Source organism: Planococcus citri, chromosome 5 (genome assembly GCF_950023065.1).
Source record: "Planococcus citri chromosome 5, ihPlaCitr1.1, whole genome shotgun sequence".
Classification (NCBI taxonomy): Eukaryota; Metazoa; Arthropoda; class Insecta; order Hemiptera; family Pseudococcidae; genus Planococcus; species Planococcus citri.
In genome coordinates, this window is record NC_088681.1 from 56,369,512 (window position 1) to 56,388,742 (window position 19,231).

Here is a 19,231-nt window from a genome sequence, read left to right on the forward strand (position 1 = left end):
ATGTCCTTTCAAAGCGCATTAATCAACTAAGTAATTATAATTGAACAACCTATAAAATATCATCAGGCCATACCCTTAAGACCCCTAAAATATAATAATGCAGTCTAAAACTGCAAATAACAAGATATGAATGTTTTATACATTTTTTTTTGTTTTCCTGAAAAATTTCGGATTTTGGACTTGTGTGGTATTTATATCAAGTCATTGATAAGTTCTCTACCGTTTCTACAATCGACAACCATCACCATAACCCAAAACATTACAGTTTTCGAGTTTAAGCGTCGACAAATTTAGGTATAGGTACTATAGAAATCCGCGTTGGGTGAACTGGCACAAAAACTCATTTAAAATTTAATTTCTCAGGAACCGTTCAACCAATTTTGATCAAATTTTAAAGTTCACCCATTGGCGACTAGCCGGACATTTTTTCACTATCATCGTGTTTCAAAAGTTCAAAGCTTTCATGTTTATCGAGCAACAACATTTTTTCGATATTTTTAACTTAAAAATCATTACCTTGATGAACGACTGAACCAATTTTTATGAAACTTGAAGTATCACAAGTCCATCACCATTCCTATGATGTCGAACTTTCACCATGATCCAACGTGGCATATGAGAAAACTTGTGAGATATCTCTTCTGCAGGGATGGTGTTTCAGGAGTTCAATAGTGAATTATACGATTGTGTGTGGGTGAAGGTAAAGTTACCAAACATGTTCCAAGATACCTACATTGGTGCATTCTACATTCCTCCCTGTATCCCAGGATCTGTCCACCAGAGCATCTACGATGCAGTGTCTTTCTCCCTAATACTCTGTCAGAGTAACAATGTCATACTAGGTGATTTCAATATATCAGAGTACAGGCAATCTCAGTCCCTTTCTTGTAATGGTAAACTCAGAGATATTCTCCAGTTTTTGCGAATGTGTCAGCTTGAACAAGTAAATGTAATTCCTAATTCTCATAAAAAGTTCCTAGATTTAGTTATTACCAATCTACCATTGGTCTCAGTGCAGAGAGGAGAATCCTTAGTAAATATAGTAGACTCACACCACCCTCCTTTACTAATTAAAATACCCCACCATAAAAGCCCAAAAGCTAAGAGAAATATTCATCACTATTCGCCTAAACTAAATTTTGCAAAAGCTAACTTTCTAGGTATGTACTATGCATTTAGAGATTTCAAATGGGATCACTTATATACAATAACTGAGGTTGATCAGGCAGAGAAATTCTATAGTAGTGTAGACAATGAAATAATTTCCAACCATGTGCCTTATTTTGATGAAATCAAGTCAGGAAAAGGAAAAAAATATCCTGCATGGTTCAGCCGAGATATAATTAAAAAATTGAAGGAGAAAGAGAAGTCAAGGGAACTGTTTATTAAAACTGGTCTACAGGAGCACAGAGAAAAAAAAGACCTTAGGAAAGAGGCAAAGAAAATGACTAAAATTGCCCTTGAGAACTACAATTCTGGACTGGAGCAAAATTATACCACTAATCCACAGAATTTTTGGAGAGAAATGAGTTCAAAGAGGTCAGCTAGAAACAACTCTTGTGACATAATGTATGATATGCATGGGACAGAAAGACATGGGGATGATGTTGCTGACTCATTTGCAGAGTTCTTCCAATCAGTTTATGTGAAAGATAATCAAACTTATAGCGACAACTCAGTGTGTGTTTCATCCCTCTCAGGTGTATGTTCCATAATATCCATCAGATAGGTAAGTGAAAAAGAGGTCAAGTCTGCTATCTCAAAACTGAAAGCTAAGCACACACTAGGGCCAGATAACATACCCTCCTATGTATACAAGGGCGTGGGGGAATTCTTGTTTAAACCCCTTACCTTTATATTTAATCTGATAATTTCCAAGAATAAATTTCTAACTGGATGGAAATGCTTAAAAGTCATCCCTGTTCCAAAAAAAGGCACTCCAGAAAAAGTCACTAACTACAGACCAATATCATTAATTCCAATCCCTGCAAAACTGTTTGAAATGATTATATATGACAAACTATATCCTAAAATTAAAAATCTCATTTCATCAAGCCAACATGGTTTTGTTGAGGGTAGGTCAGTCAACACAAATCTTATCAACTTTGTTGAATTCTGTCTGAGCTCCTTTGATGGTGGTGGTCAAGTGGATGCAATATATGTATACCAATTTTAAAAAAGCATTTGATAGCGTCAACCATAGAATTCTAATACTAAAACTTGGGAAACTTGGTTTCTCTCACAACTTGTGTAGTTTATTCTGGTCTTATCTGAATGGGAGGGTGCAGTATGTGTCCAATAAAAACAAAGTAACTAGTACATACCCCTGTCCATCTGGTGTCCCTCAGAGTTCCAATTTGGGCCCCCTTTTGTTTCTATTATTTGTAAATGACCTCCTATCTGTGCTAGAAAACTCAGAGAGCCTGTTTTTTTGCTGATGATGCAAAAATAAATAAGAAAATTAAAACCGTAAAAGATAGCCAAGAACTTCAGGCAGATTTGGATAGGTTTGTTGAATGGAGCATTGAAAACAAACTTCCCCTGAATGTTTCTAAATGTGCTACAATTACATTTACTCGGAAAAAAAAATGTTATAGGTTACACCCCGGTAAACACACCGAACGCGAATCGCCGGCGGAAATCGCGGTCGCGAAAATCGCGGTCGCGAAAATCGCGTTCGATTCGCCGGCGAATAGAAGGCAGAAATCGCAGTGAAAAAAATGAAAAATCTCGTTGTGAAAATCGTAGGCGTATCGCGGGCGAATAGAAGGCGAATTTAGTAGAGTTCTTTTACAATATTTTTCATGCGATTTTCGCATTTGTTTCGTGTTCAATCGAGTGAGCATTCCTATGTTCTTACGCAAGCATGCAATAACGAGCAGAATGTTGTGTTTTTTTTTATCTTTTCGTTCGTGTTTATTTCAAATTGGTTTTCTGGTGTTGAATTTTGATTAATTTTTTTGGAGTGATAATGAACAATTTTTTTTCGTGGTGTGTACATAGAATAAATTTTTCGGCGATGAGTCAGATTGGAATTTTTTTGTGATTATTTCTAATGAATTTTAATTAGCAATTTTTGACCTTTTTTGTGATTTTTAAAATAAATTTTTCACTTTATTGATTCAAATTTAATTTTTTTATTCAGCTTGGAATTTTTCATGGTGATTTTGAACTGTTTTTTAGTGATGAATTCTGATAAATTTTTGATGATTTCAAATGGATTTTGTATGGTGACTTAGAATAATTATTCTAAATCTCCATAATTCAATTTTTGTGTTTTTGGTTATTTTAATAAATTACAATTGATGTTGTTGCATTCTTGTGTGAAGTGATTTACCCAAGTATAGGTACTTCATCGTTTTTTCTTTTGTTATTTCCTAGTTTGTCTTCCTACATCAGAATCAGAAAGCATTCTTCACTTAATTTACTCGTTATTTATTTTGTTTTCTTGATTTTTAATTATGTAAACAAGTAAATTACTCGTAAATTTAATTGAAGAATACGTTCTGATTCTAATGTGGGAGAAGAAACTAGGAAAAAACCAAAGCAAAACATCATTGCGATTATCGCCTTCGAATCGCGTTCTGATATCGCTGCGATTTCCGCCGACGAATCGCCTTCGAATCGCGTTCTATTTCAACAGCGATATCGCTGCGATTCCCGCCGGCGTATCGTCTTCGGATTCCGCTGCGGAAAAAGCGGACATTTTCGCCGGCGATTTGAACGCGATTCCCGCCGGCAATACGCCGGCTGCCAATACGATGATCGCCTTCTATTCGCTGGCGTATCGCGTACTGTGTGTTTACCGGGACGTATACAGCCAATGGGGAAGAACTTTCTCGCTTAACTACAGTTAGGGACCTAGGTGTGACTCTAGATATAGGGCTTACCTTCATGAATCATGCCAATACTGTGTTAGTCAAGGCAAGACGGATGGCGTATTTTGTGGTCAGAAGTTCTTCGCATTTCAGGAGGATAAGCAAATTTAAAATTTTATATTTCTCATACATAAGATCAATCCTTGAGTTTGGAATACTAGTCTGGTTTCCTCATACCAAAAAATTCATAAAAGAACTTGAAAAAATTCAAAACAGATTTCTAAAATACATATATTTAAAGACCTTTGAATATTATCCTCATGACCTAACCCAAAAGGAACTGTTAGAAGGATTTGAAATCAACTCATTAGAAGAAAGGAGAGAAATTATACGTAGCACTGATGTTCCTATATGATGCCATGGTAACATAAATGATAGTAACCTTTTGGGAAAAATCAATTTCTGGGCCTCCAAAATCCATTCTAGACAAAAAAAAAAAAAAAAAAAAAAACATTCTCCCTGAGCAATTACCATACATCTAGGATGAAGATGTCTCCTATGAATAACGTCATGGGCATCTCAGATACTTTTCTCAGTAGATGTGCAGATGCGGCCATTTTTAGTATGGGTTGGTCAGCCTTCATGTGTTTGGTGAGGGGGGCATGGGTGCATTGGGAGCAGGGCTGTTAAATTACCGTAATTTATTCGCTGGTAAAATACGGCGGTAAAATACGGTATTTTACGGTATTTATGGTATTTTACCAATTTGGATATGAAGAGTTATTTTGTAGTTTGACTTTGAAGTTCTGCCTCTGAAGTAAATTTTCATCTGTTTTAGGTGTTATTAGAGATTATAGGAAATTTTCCATGGACATTTTTTGGAAATTTATGGGGAAAATTTTTGGTAACTTTCAAATCATAAATTTCCATGTAAATTTGGAAATTTATGAAGGAAAGATGGAAGTGTTCAATTTGGCTTTTTGGTAAATTATGGTAGAATACAGTAATAAACTTTTGGTAAAATACCGTAAAATACGGCAAAATACCGCCGTAATTTACCAACATAAATTACCTTACAGCCCTGATTGGGAGGTACTTGTGGGCCACCTTGTTATTACCCTATTATTATTGTTATTATTATTATTATTATTAATTTTTTTGTTTGTTTTTTGTTTTGCTTCATTTTTTGGTTGATTTCGTTTTTCTTTCTTTTTTTGTTTTATGTTTTTTTTCTCTATTTTTTTGTTTTTTCTTCTCTTTATAAATCACCACTTATTAATGGTCTTACTTATCTTTTGTTGTTAGTATCGCATTTTCTTTTGTTTCTGATAATTTCTCACTTTACCTCCTTATCTTCTGTATTGTTTATATTTTTTGTATTTTTTATTTCTTTCTCTCCAGTTTATAAAGTCATATTTAGTTTTTATTCTCCCTTAGTTATAATTGGTCTCTCCTGTAATTGGCTTCTGGCTGACCTAAATTGTTTAAATAAATACTTAAATAAGGATCTCGTAATGTATGGTTTTTACATGTATATATACAAACCATATATATATAGGCATCGCAGTAGGCTTATGAGCCAATTTTTCAAAATTTCAAAATTTTTAAAATCATTTTCAATTTCTGTTCTAATTAACTAATCGAAATTCTAATTGCACAGTCATTGAAATATATAATTTATCTGTATCAAGAAACAGAATAAAAAATTTTTGGAGAAAATTTTTTCAAAAAAATTTAAAAATTTTTTGAACTATATTGAATTTTGTGAAAATTGCTTGGTTGTCAAAAAGTCTGAACCACATCAAAATTTTTGGTATCAACAGTATTCCCATAGAGCAATAAAATGCAGAAAAATCATTAGTCAAATTTATCATCGTGCATACCCAATTTCAACAGGGCTTTGGGTATGCCGACCAGTACTTCCTATTCTATAGGCCTCATGTTAGTACTACATCTAGCGAACATCTCTGAGAAACATTTGGTGCGCGCAGCTTACTTTTGACAAAACTAGTTTGAAACAGGTGGCTCACTTATGTAACTTTAGCCTTTACGAAGTGAGCCAGGCTGGTAAACCTACTGGTTCACTTCTTATGCAAGATTAACCCATACATGGGTTCATAAGTGTGCTGTCGTGAACATATATAAGGAAACCTGAAATTGCGGGAATGAGCGTATCGTGATCCCAGACCCTCAAAGCGTAAAGAAAAGTAACTCCCGGGCCCAACTCTCACTATCGCAACAGATAAGAATAGATCCAATCATCTTTCTCTGTGACCACCTTTTTTGGACAAATGGACATCATGGGAGTGAAACCAACCGATTAATGGCAATTTCAAGGTGTTCTGGAGCTTTCTGTACACTTCTAGACTTTTCAGAATAGATAATTTTCAAAAATTTCACTGAAATTAGAGATTTCGAAACCATAGCACATCCTGATACAAGAAACTTCTTTTTTTTAATAGGGATTTCCAAAATAGTGAACCTAGGACCTAATATCAATTCATTCTGCATCAACTATAGAAAGGGTTTTGGCCCTGTGAATTTAATATTGATGATTTTAAAAGCAGAGGGGTCTTATCATCGTGAAAAGGTTATCAAAATATCAGTTTACTGCAATTTCTAATCAATTCAAAACGCACACTGGGTTTGTACTTGATGGGAGGAAGGGGGGAGGGGAACGAAATATCCCAATTTTCACACCATTCCATTGCACAACTATACGTGGGTTCAAATTTCAAAATTCATATTTTTTTTGTCAACTTCGTCAAATGTTTGAAAAAATTAAAATAAAGCAACTGAAATGAGGACAGAGTAGTGCAGGTTTTCAAGATAAAATTTTTGATGGTCAAGCTGCATTACGATTACCTAATAATGATCGTACACTGACAACTGAACCGCTTCAAAAAAATTTAGAGATCTATCAACTCATGTCATGCTGAAACGTTGGAGTAAAAAATTTCGCCATCAGTTGCAACGTACATAATTATGCGTAGTGTACCATTCACTGAAGTTGAATTGATGATATATTTCAAATAATGATTTCAAAGTACCTACGTACTACTTGTTATCTTTCTACCTATCTCGACGTTGACCAAATAAGCTCATCAAATTCGACAGGTACTTAGCTACAACGCTTGAGTATAAAAACAACTATTTTGTCAGTAAAACTTTCATTACACGTTTTGAAGTGCGATCGCGAATCATATTATTTATTTAGAAACGCGTTTGGAATTTTGATAAAACTACAACACTAACGCACTAACTATTTTAAAATGGATCTATTATCGTCTATATTATTGCTAATTGTAACTTCGGTGTTGTATTTATATTGGTCCATGAAAAAAGCGCATCGATTTTTCAAAGCTCGAGACATACCTTACCTCGAACCTCACTGGTTGTTTGGTAACATGGTCGATGTCATTTTAATGAGAACCTCATTGGCCGAAAAATACGCCGAATTTTACAAGAAGCTAGCTCCTCATGGTTTTGCTGGAATATACACGATGAAAACCCCAACAATCATGATACGAGATCCAGATCTAATAAGAAACGTACTTATCAAAGATTTCGGTTTTTTCACCGATCGTGGGATTGACATAGTGAAGGAAATCGATCCACTGAGTGAATCGCTGTTCACGATGAAGGGTAAGTGAGCGAATAAAATCTTCGCTCGAGGTCAAATTATCAATAATTCAATGTGCTTATTTTTAAATCGAAGGCGACGAATGGAAAAATCTCAGGATCAAGTTGACCAGCACATTCACTTCGGGCAGAATGAAGATGATGTTCCCTCTCGTGAAACATTGTGGCGAAAAGTTATCTCAAATCATCGATCAAATACCTGACAACGAAACCTTCGATGTAAAAGATCTATTCGCCAGGTTTACCACGGATACCATTGGAACTTGCGCATTCGGAATAGAAACCAATTCTTTAAATGATCCAGACTCAGAATTCAGAATCATGGGGAAAAAAATATTCAGTTTCAGGTACTTGTACACTTTTCATACTTAAGAGAAAATCACTGTTTCCTCTTTCTTAGTCTAACCCCTCGTAGGGACCTAAATTTTATACTTAGTAAATATTCAATCGAACTGGAGTCTCCAGCAAACTCTTGATATCCTCAGAATCTACATTTTTAAATCAATCATTATGGCTTATGACATCCAAAAAATTCGTTTCATCCTCCAGTTCAGCTGAGTATAATGTATGTCTCGATGGATCCTTCATTTTGGCAAAAACGAAGTTTGAAAAAAAATGAAAAAATTTATGAGAAGCCGAAAAGATTTTTTGTGATTTTTTTGGAACACGTTTCTCCCAAATAAAATACATATGAGACTGGAGCTCGACACCTCGAAATATTTTTATCATAATCATGTCGTAATTTTTTCATTACAGACCAGCAACAATCATACGAACGATATGGCCAACTATGCCGAAAAAACTTGTCAAAATGTTCAACCTGACGGTGTTTGATAAAAACTTACAAGATTATTTCATAGATACCGTCGACAGAACCATTAAATACAGGGAGCAGAACAACATAACAAGAAACGATTTCCTCGACCTGTTGATCGCTTTGAAGAACAACCCAATTTTGCAAAAATTCAAAGATACAGGAGATGACGGCGATTTGAAAAAATTTCTCGATCAAATTGGTAGTAAATGCATGAAAAGCGATGTTGGTAAGACAACTCAAGTATACTTAATCACCATTCGTAAATCCAGCTTCCCTAGAAGCCCAACAAACGATTTGAAAGCCTGAGGGAGGTACAGGTTGAGTGGGCTGAATCAAAAAACTAATCAGATATTCATACTTTTCAGACATGACAAATGATTTACTCGCAGCTCAAGCTTTCGTATTTTTTACGGCTGGTTTTGAAGGAACCTCCACTGTATTAGGTTACGCTTTAATGGAATTATCCTTCAATAAATCTATCCAGGATAAAGCTCGTCAAGAAATCCTCGGCATTTTCTCACTTAATGATGGTCAACTGACCTACGAAGCTCTCAAACAAATGACCTACGTGGATATGGTAATTGAAGGTAAGTTTTTGGCGTAAAACAGAGCAACATCGATGTGTAAAAAGGATAAATCTACTATGATTACTCATTATTGTCAGAAACATTGCGGAAATATCCAGCGGTTGCCCTACTGCTCAGAGAAACCAGCGAAAACTACGTCATACCGAATACCAAAGTGATAATACCAGCTCACACATCAATCATTATACCAACCTATGGAATACATTCGGACGAAAAATATTACGATAATCCGGAAGAATTTCGTCCAGAACGTTTCACCGAAGAAGAAAAAGCCAAACGACCGAATTACACTTATCTACCATTCGGAGATGGACCCAGAGTTTGCATAGGTGAGTTACTTAACGGAACCAATTAAAATTCGATCACTCAACTTGCATCATAGTTTGACTGCCCAATTTATTTCTTTGCAGCCGAAAGATTCGCCAAATTGCAATTCAAAGTTGGTTTGGTTTACGCACTCAAGAACTTCTCCTACAAAATAGCTCCCGAAATGAAGTTTCCAATAAAATTCAAAAAAAGTTTCGGTTCATTGAGCCCGGAAAGTGCAATATTGTTGAAAAGAAAACGAATTTAATTCACGTCTCACCTGTGTGTACCTAACTACCTATGCTAGAAAATGAGAAGTCAGCAATGTTAATTAATATCTAGTTCTATCTACTTACAAAATAAACTATTTTTGTGATGGTTTCAATTTTTCATTTTTTTTTTTTTTTTTTTTTTTTTTTTTTAGTTTTCAAGAAAATAGGGCCATGTTGCCAAACAAAAATAATGGTTTTTCGGTTAGAATGAATTATCAATATTATTTTAGATGTCAAAAGTTAATTTTTAAAATTTGAACAGTAATTTTTTATAAATTTCAATGTTTGATTAGAAAAGAAAACCGACCTTCGGCGAAGCAAAAAAAGATTTTGCCAAAAACTTGAATAACGTTTATTTTCACGAGAGAAGTCGATTTTGCTAGTACAAATTTAATATTTTCCAAATTCAAACAGTAATTTTCTAATAATTGTAGAAAATAAAACCATGACCCGAGCGAAACTAAGGCAAAAGCTCTCGAATCACCACTTTCACATTCTATTACGTAGCCATCTTCAAGTCAATTCTGGGAAATTGTTCCAAAATGCATGAGTAGGTACCTACCTACCTACCTACCTACCTACAGGGTGGCCAGAAATATCGGGTGCCCCTAAAAAAGTTTTTCATTAAAAATATAGGTTGGCAACGTGAAATAGATGCATAGGTATGATTGATGGAATGTTATCTCTCCAGTCCAACAACCAGTCATGTGTTATCATTATTATCATTCACTGTGACCAACCGAAGTATTTAGTTGGAAAACTTTTTTAGGGGTACCCGATCTTTCTGGCCACCCTGTACCTACCTACCTACCTACCTACCTACCTACCTACCTACAGGGTGCCCAGAAATATCAGGTACCCCTGAGAAAGTTTTCTGCTAAATGCTTCGGTTGGTCACAGTGAATGATAATAATGATAGCACATGATTGGTTGTTGGACTGGAGAGATAACATCCCACCAATCAAATGCATCTATTTCACGTTACCAACCTATATTTTTAATGAAAAACTTTCTTTGGGGTACCCGATATTTCTGGGCACCCTGTACCTACCTACCTACCCTATCTTTCTCCGACAAGTATTTTTGAAAAAAAGATGAACTTTGATGGAAGATATGCCTTATATGTTCAAAAAATTCAGAAAACAAAAATCGAGTTCGCAAAGACTGGTTTTTCATGAAGTCACAAAATCGTGCAAAAGTACAAATCCTTAGTATAAAATAATTAAAAAATACTCTCATTGCGACCTATATAGTCATTAGTTTTCTTCATTTTTTTCGACATTATTAAGCATTTTTGAAGGCAAGTTTGTATTTTTGCTCAACTTAAGAACGTTAAATGGTCTTTTTTTTAAAAAAAATTAGCTTATTACTTATACCTATTTGTTTTAGAAGACTAATGTTTCACACTCAAGTTCACAAGTTGCTGAATTATTTTGAAAAAAAAATCAAATTTATATACGTACCTACATAATTTTTTTTTTCATCAAATAGGAATGTTTCGAGCTTTTTCAATACTTTCATTTTCTGACATGATTTTTCTTTCAAATCTCAACTTTTCCGTAATTTGGCTAATTGGGCAGAGTACCCTGTCGCACTCTTCAGAGCAATTCAATTCTCTAACATGGAACTCTTTAGAGAACCTCCAAAGGGTTAATAAATCGAAAAAATGAACGTGTTTTTGCGAAAAAAGATCTACATTTCATAAGCTAAGTATATAGTTATTACAGACTTTGATCGAAGCTCTTTCATTAATGAACCAAGCAAATAAAAGGTTGCAAGTTCAGCGTACGCGACTATTCAACCTTTAAATTGAAATATGTAGGGTAAGGTTGCCGAAATCGTACCACCCCCTCTATCTCAGAAACTATCCGCAAATATCACTTTCTACTGATAAAATATGTTACTAGCATGCATTTCAAGGTGCCTGATATCAATATCGGGCACATTGAAAAGGTAGGCAAAAGACCACGGTACAATTTGGTGCATGAATGGTTTCCAAAAAATAATTACAGCGCAGTCCAGGTTGAAAAAACTAAAAAGTGGTACGATTTGGGCAACCTTACCCTACCAGGTACCTATACAATGAAATCTCGAAATGGATGTTTGAGGAGGGAAAAGTACCTTTAAGCTATTAATCAGATTCAGATCTGTAGCTTCAACTGTCCAACACTTGAATTCCTTTGCCTGTAACTATATTACTCCTCCCAAACTTATCGAGTGCGATTAATTTTTGAGAATGATAGATTACACCAATGACAATGCTTCACCAAAAACATACAATTCGATACATCACATGCCCCAGATCTTTTTTGAAAGTTTCGCCTAAATTTGGGGGAGGTTGGTGTGCTCCCCCACCATCGAAAGATCCCATCTCGATACTTGAATATTCAAAAATATCATCAAAAGATACATCTCAGAAATTTTTGAGAATTTAAAATGGTAGCACCCTCTTATAGCGCCATTCTAAGATTTGAACTTTCAATTTGAAAGTTCAACTTTCAACTTTTGAAAATTTCAAAATGCTTAAAAAGTTCAAAATGCAATGCCCTTTCGAACTATGAAATCAGTTTTCATCAAAGTACTATAGCTTTGGAGAAATGCGCTGCTGTAGTTCAGTACCTCGAGACAATGTGAAAATAATGGAAGGCCCCCCACCCGCCCCCTGAGAGGGCTGGTACCAAACTGACTGTGGGTTTCTTACTTATTGGGTGGGTAGATATTGTAAAAAAAATTTGAGCGAAATCGAACGACATGACTCAAAAACGTTGGTCGAATCAGCATGGAATGACCCTACTGTAATTATTAAGGGAACCCCTATTTGACATGATGTTTTGAGGAACCTCAACTCGAGAAGGGGAGGGGAGTTGCAGCGAAACTAGTAGAAGCACAAACAAGCACAAACGAAATAAAACAATTTCATCAATTTTTCCCCCTTAATTTCCATTTCTAACCCCTTTTTCAAAAACCATTAATTCTCCAGCCCCCCACAAGTTATCCTCATTTTCTTGGGAAGGGGCGAAGCACAAACGACGGGAGTTGAAGCACAAACAAGCACTAACGAAGCACAAACGATTGCCACCATTTTCAATCCGATCGGCGGTGGTGGGGGGGCTCGCATTTCCCCAGCCCCCCACAAGATGTCCTCATTTTCTTGAGAAGGGGCGAAGCACAAACGACGGGACTTGAAGCACAAACGAAGCACAAACGATTGACACCATTTTCAGCCCAATTGGTCGTGGTGGGGGGGCTCACGTTTCCGCAGCCCCCCACAAAATTTTCTCAATATCTCCGAAAGGGTTACACAAACGACCGGACTTGAAGCACAAACAAGCACAAACGAATGACCTTACTTAGACCCTTTTTGGCGGTGGTGGGGGCTGGGGAAATGCACCTGGTTTTTCATGGGCTAGATCTTCTACTTGCCTTCTCGTAGCTTCAAAATTGAGTCGTGTTTTTCAGGAATTCTTGAATTAAGGTGTCACGTGACCTGTCCAATAAGTTTATGACTACGAGTCGATAATTCATAGATTTTCTTATCGAGTGTGGATAAACTCGTTAAACAGGTCCAGTATAACACACAACTCGATTTTTAGCTGCCCAACTTCATATTCGCACCTTCTGGAACAAAATTCAAAATTCTGGAGAAATTAAAAATCACGCTGGAGGCTCCAGAATGGCTGGAAATAGCGAAATTCGCCCTTGGAGAGTTAATTCTGGACGAAATACAGCGATTCGCGCAAATTTCGATAATTTCCTCGCAAATGGGAAGCTTTTGGTTTTTTGGTTATTTTCATCGTGAAAAAATCTAGTCAAAAAACCACTCTGGAGGTGTCCCTTCCAAAATCGGCTCAAATGCGGATAAACTCGTTAAACAGGTCGAGTATAATACACAACTCGATTTTCAGCTGTCTGACTTCATATTCACGCCTTCTACAGCAAATTCAAAATTCTGGAGAAATTGAAAATCACGCTGGAGGCTCCAGAATGGCTGGAAATGGTTAAATTTGGATTTGGGGAAATAACATCAGTCTTTTAGGACTTATTTCGATCATTTTTACTGATCAAGTACGTACTTTAAAAAAAGAAAAAAAAGCATAAAAATCACCAATTTTCAAACTTTCGCCAAAAATTGAAAAATGAAATTGGGCAGCAGAAAATTTGTTTTGAGGGGGGGGGTTTAGGCCATGCTCTTTCCAAAAATAGCGGTGCCATTAAAATCGGAGGGTGACACTTCAATTGTTCAATTTTGGTCTCAATTCTTCGAAAAAAAGTTTTGAGGAAATTTTTGATTTCTACCGAAATTTTAACACATTTTAACAGGCTTTCTTCAACTTTTTCAAAAATCTCAAATATCGTATGAATCAGTTTCGAATTTAAAATTGTCCAGAAACAGTCGAAAACATTTTCACCCCAAGATTATTGAATTTCTTATGAAATTTCAACCCATTTTGGTAGGTCAAATCATCATCAAAACATAATTCTCAATATTGAAACAGAACCATTCACTCACGAATTTATTCTCGTACCATTTTATTCCCCGAAAATTATTCCCATAGAAGAAAAATTAGCCACCAAACGATTACAAACCCCCACCCTCTCTCATTTACTATATATTATTACCATTCATTATCACAACCAAATTCTAATATCCTCCTAAGCAGATTACTATCCACTTAATTTCATAATTTTATTAATCCGATAATAGCTCGAAAATCGCGAACTAAAAGCGCATAAATAAGATAGTGCTCCGGAGAATACCCTTCAGTTGTGCATTATCGCCTACCTACCTACCTACGTAAATTTCTTAATCCTTAAATCTCATCTTATATAAGTTGAGCATCCGCAAATCCGTAATTCACTCTCTTATATCTTCTAAAAAGCTCGTACTATAAAAATTGCGTTGTTTTAGCGAACCCCCTTCTTCTGATGCCTTTCCATCGTCTACGAGTATATCACTATGGGATAGAAGAAACGCCATCTGTTGAGCCGTTTCGATAGCACTTCATGAATCGTTTCAAAGGAGTAATAATTTTCAATAAGTATATATCGAGCAACTCGAGTTTCCTTCACGAAGTAATCTGTTTTTTTCCAAAAATTGAAAAACTCCTTCCCCCACCACTCCCACCAGGTTCAGTAAAAAATCTACAAGTATCAAGCAACCCAAAGCTCTCCCTACTCTTCCTTTTTCTAAACTACTATTTTCAATCATTACCATAAAATGTTATTATATTTTATTATGCTTTTGCCTTGGAAAAAAGTCGACGTTTATGTCAGCACTTTTTGAATAAATGCTGAATCATGTGAATTTTCCTTCTCGCTCGTATCAGATCAACAAACCGGTAATATTTCTTTTACGAAGCTCGAATCTTATTTTTGGTTGACCCATCCCTCCCTCTACACGAGGAAAATTAATCAGAATGTTGAAAATAAATCATCTCATCCCCTTCTCCTCCGATTCTTCACCTTTTTACCCATTTTTCAAGTCTAAATACCTAATTTAGCTCCACTCGAGGGTGAAAAAATCTCCCTGAGAGAAGCTCCAAGTGACTAAAATTGATTCTACCTCCTTGCTGATCCTCTAACTACCCTCTAGATGCTAATTTTTCGCACCCTTTCCCCCTTCATCCAATCGTAGGATTAAATATTCGATCTTATTTTCCAATTTACTTTTCATACTAATACCAAATGGCAATATGTTGATCTTTGGGACAACAAAAGGCGGTACTCTTAATTGTCGTGGAATTGGTAAATGCGCGCGCAAACCTTATTATTGTTTAGGGCAACGATTGCGATTGCGATCCTTTGCCGAATGGTATAGTACCTTTGGTGACTTCGGTTCAGCAGACGCCGATGATAACGACCGAATAGCTTTCTTTATTCGTATACAACGCGAACGTTCGCGCCGCCGATACGAGCGAATTTTTTGCAATTTTTTCACTTTCGTCTTTCCTTATATACGAGTACTTTATTCGTTTTTCTTCTTCGTTAAACAGGTAGCTTTTTTCGCGACGTGGTGTATTTTTTTTACCTTATACGAAAGAAAATCTTTTCGACGGTGAAAAACCTGCAGTGAAGAGAAATTAACTATTTTGCGCGAGTGAACGATTTTCAAAAGAATCACGATGAGTCGACGAGATAAACTAGTATAATGAGGTGAGTCGAGTTGATTTTTTGCTTGTTTTTTTATGTTTTTTTTTTATTTTTTATTTCGAGTCTCTTGTTTTGCTTGTTTTTTTTTCTATTTGAATGATTTTTTCGGGATGATGAATTTTGAAGCTTTTTTCAATTCATTTTCTAAAATATCATCGAACAGCTAAAAAATAATTTTTTTACTAACAAAATCATCCAATTTTTTTCTAACAATAGATACCTATAAAAATATGAAAGATACAAACTTAATTTATTCAGTTTGAAGTTTTCAAAAAAATCACAACTTCGAAACCAGTCTTTTAAATCATTAGATATCATTTTGAATTAATTTTTTAATTGATCAAAATTCACTAAAATACAAGACCGATTCAGAGACATGGCGAAGAAAAATAATCGAAGGAATAGAAACATGGAAATTGTCGACTGTAAATCTCGATTTTTTTCTCGTGCCTCGAAGCACATTTGATTATGATATTAGGTGTTTTTCAAAGTCTCAAATTGAATGATAATCTTAGAGATTTTTAGTCAATTTTTCTAGCAATAAATTTTCAGCTGAAATACAATTTTTTCTATTTGAAATAAAATCGTATTGAGTTTGAAGGAGGTGAGCCAACTTTCTCTTTCTTTCGGCAGTATACTGATAGTTTCCAGTCCAAATTTCATCAAAATTCACCATTTCACTTTTTTTTTTCAAAAAGATACTTACCATTTTTACAACCTAATTTAATTAGGCACCTACCTACAGATTATTCAAAGATGATAAAGTTCAAGTTCACTCGAAAGATTCTAAAATGTTGCAGATTTGAATTTAAAAAAAAAAAATTGTAATTAAAATTACTCGCAAAAGATATCCTTGAGTTCGAATTTTTTCAAGAAAAGCTCTTCCATGAGATGAGATTTTCATTCAACAAGTTTTTATTTACCTAATTTCTCTTTCGTCTAAAAAAATGTCAAGACCAAAACTGGTCACTTTTGGAATTAAACTGGCCAAAACTTGCGTAGGAGAATTCGTAAAATTCAGAAGCATAAAACTCCTGTTCGCTTGGCTTTTCTTGAAAATAATTTATTCATTTTTTTGAACTGAGAAGGGGAATAAAAATTGGCGCAATCAGAAAAATGGGTGCAAATTTTCTGGTTGAAAAAGAAATTAACAAGAAACTATTCGAACCAGTGGAAAAATTTTGGATCACAATAAAACAAATCGAGAGTGCATTTGAAAATATATTTGCACGTAAAATTTTAAAATCTAAATTATCATTTGTTTCAAATTTTTGCGAATTTTTAAAATTTAAATTCTGTTTAACTTTTGAAAAATATGTTTGATCTTCTTAATTAAAATAAATTATATTGAAGTACGTATAGGTCATTTAAAAAATAAAATTTCAATTTTGAAACGTTCTAGAACCTTGAAGAGGTTTTTGAGTCCCCCAGTTTTCTAAAAACTACGCACACGTTTTGATTGATTTTAGCACCAATTTTAAAAATTCATCGCTTCTTTATTTCATGTCTGAATGTCTTTGTTTTTCTAATGTCCATTTTTCAAAAAAAAAAAGACAAAATACTTACGTACTTTGAAAGAAGTTGCGAGAAAAACTCTGATTTCAACAGAATCAAATAAACTAAAAAGCATCTCCAAAACCTCAATAACTAAAATTTCAGGTGCTAAAATTCATTTTTAGATGTTCGGAAAGTCTTGACAGAAAATTAAAAAAAAACTACTGTCAATTTCTTATTTTATTTTTTTCAATAGTAATATCATCTTTTTTTCAAACGAAACGAACCAGTACAAATAATTATTTCTGTTTACCCCTGTCTACTGGAATTCGGCCATTTTTGGGCCATTCTAAAATCTTCAGTAGGTTTTCAATTCTCCTCAAGAATTGAACATTTTTCTGGAAGGTCCAAAAATGAAATTTTCAGCATCTATATTAACTTTTGATTGGTTCTGATAATTTTAAATCGTTATCTATCGCAAAATTCTTAGTGTTTTCTCAAAAGTGAATTTTTTGCTCAATCATAATCCCTCGTAATGATCTATACCTAACGTTTTTTAAAAAATTTGAATTTTTTAAAAAGATTTTCTTTTTAAAATCTAGTTTGTTGGAATGTAAGATTGTGAGCAGAAAGTACTGTCAGTGTAGAAATTTTGCCACAATGCTAAAAAAATGTTTATAGAATTCTCAATGAGCATCAACTGGGCAAAGTTGAAAGACCTGATGTTCATTTTTGACCGTATCAGAGCAACCTGAAAACTCTTAAGAAAGTTCAAATCTAGTCAGAGGGTTCAAAAATAGTTATTTTCGAGTTGGATGGATCCACCAACTCGACAAACAGATGAATCGTTCGTGGAATGTCATTCCTCAATAATTTTAGTTTTTCATAGGTAGATAGCTATTTTTTTACATTTTTTTTTTGGCGAAAAATTCACTTTTGAATCGGATTTTTCTAAGATTTTATTATGATGGTGTGAAATTGCCATGCAGTGATCCTAAAAATCGCCAACCATTAGTTTTCAGCTCTTTCTAATAAATTTGAAATTTTTGAAAAAAAATGAAAATTTTCTGAAGGCTCTAGAATGACTTGAAAGTGGTCGGTTTCGATTTTTAGGAGTTGAAATGTGTCAACTAGGTATTAATGGCTCCTTGAGGGAAAAATTATTTTAAAAAAATGAAAATTCATCATAATTTTGTAGGCAGCGAATTTGTAGCAATTTCATTACGACATTAAAAAAAAAATTTAGGACGTTGCCAAAAACTCAAAAATGAACCTAAACATTTAAAATTCTGATTAACGAGATTTTTTAGAAAACGTTCTTTCAATCCAGTTTTATTTTAGTTCAATTCGGCGAGTATTAATTCGAATTCGAATGGTTCTCTTTGAGAAGGGTCCCGAAAACTGTTCTGATTCGCCAAAAACCAATCCCAGAGGTCCAACTGAGTGTAAAAAATTGAAATTTTTTCACCTCAATGTAAAAAATCTGTAGCTTAAAGAAACAAAAAATTCAATATCTGAAATTTTGCAAGATGAAGGCGGTACTTTTGAATGTTTTTTTTTTAAATGTAGATTTGAAATTTTCATCAGTTAAGACGACCTGACTGGTGAACAATTTTTTAAATGGGACAGTGAAAAAAATCACTTGTGCAAATTTCAAATAATTTTTTACCTAATAGGTGAATATTTCAACGTAAAAAATAAGTACAATTTTATCTTAAAAGAATTATACATCAGACTAAATTTTAGTCAAATAGCTCATTGGCAGAGAAAAAATCTTCGTTGTGTAAATTGATGCTGAAAACCAATATTCGCGATATTTTCATCAAAAAATGTGCTCACAGGTACCTATAGAAATTTTAACACTAAAATCTTAATTTTCCATCTTTAATTTTATCAGATGATTAAGTGCAGAATAATGAACATTGGAGGATGAAATAATTTTTTCAAGCAAGTAGTTATTATTTTTTCCCAATTCATCAAACATTTTTCTCTCCTATTAACTATATGTACGAGATTATTCAACCAAATAACTAACCTGCCACTAAACTCTTCCATCAGCAATACTCCATACTCATCTTCTTCCATCTCTTTCTAAATCTTAACCCTCATCTAATCGAGAAACTTACAAATAAGGTATAAATTACC

General features: G+C 34.4%; 2 protein-coding genes across 3 annotated transcripts in view; both read left to right on the forward strand.

Moving 5' to 3' along the window:
• Nucleotides 1-6,978: 6,978 nt before the first annotated feature.
• Nucleotides 6,979-9,555, forward strand: LOC135847034 (cytochrome P450 6a9-like). The gene is made up of 6 exons (XM_065366415.1): nucleotides 6,979-7,463; nucleotides 7,537-7,807; nucleotides 8,217-8,503; nucleotides 8,643-8,864; nucleotides 8,942-9,193; nucleotides 9,275-9,555. The coding sequence occupies exons 1-6, from the start codon at nucleotides 7,091-7,093 to the stop codon at nucleotides 9,436-9,438; spliced, it is 1,569 nt and encodes a 522-aa protein (XP_065222487.1). The 5' UTR covers nucleotides 6,979-7,090; the 3' UTR covers nucleotides 9,439-9,555.
• Nucleotides 9,556-15,238: 5,683 nt separating this feature from the next.
• The window catches only part of LOC135846251 (uncharacterized), a 179,935-nt gene continuing 175,942 nt past the window's right edge, over nucleotides 15,239-19,231 (forward strand). For both annotated transcript variants that reach the window (XM_065365234.1, XM_065365235.1), the window contains exon 1: nucleotides 15,239-15,595. The gene's annotated coding sequence lies outside the window, so the exon portion shown is untranslated. The remainder of the gene's footprint in view (nucleotides 15,596-19,231) is intronic.

Bases quoted from the DNA above. Each gene is read 5' to 3' on its own strand.
- LOC135847034 (XM_065366415.1), top strand. From the start codon at position 7,091: ATGGATCTATTATCGTCTATATTATTGCTAATTGTAACTTCGGTGTTG. The intron at 8,504-8,642 runs GTAAGACAACTC...CATACTTTTCAG, and splicing joins ATGCATGAAAAGCGATGTTG to ACATGACAAATGATTTACTC. The intron at 9,194-9,274 runs GTGAGTTACTTA...ATTTCTTTGCAG, and splicing joins TGGACCCAGAGTTTGCATAG to CCGAAAGATTCGCCAAATTG.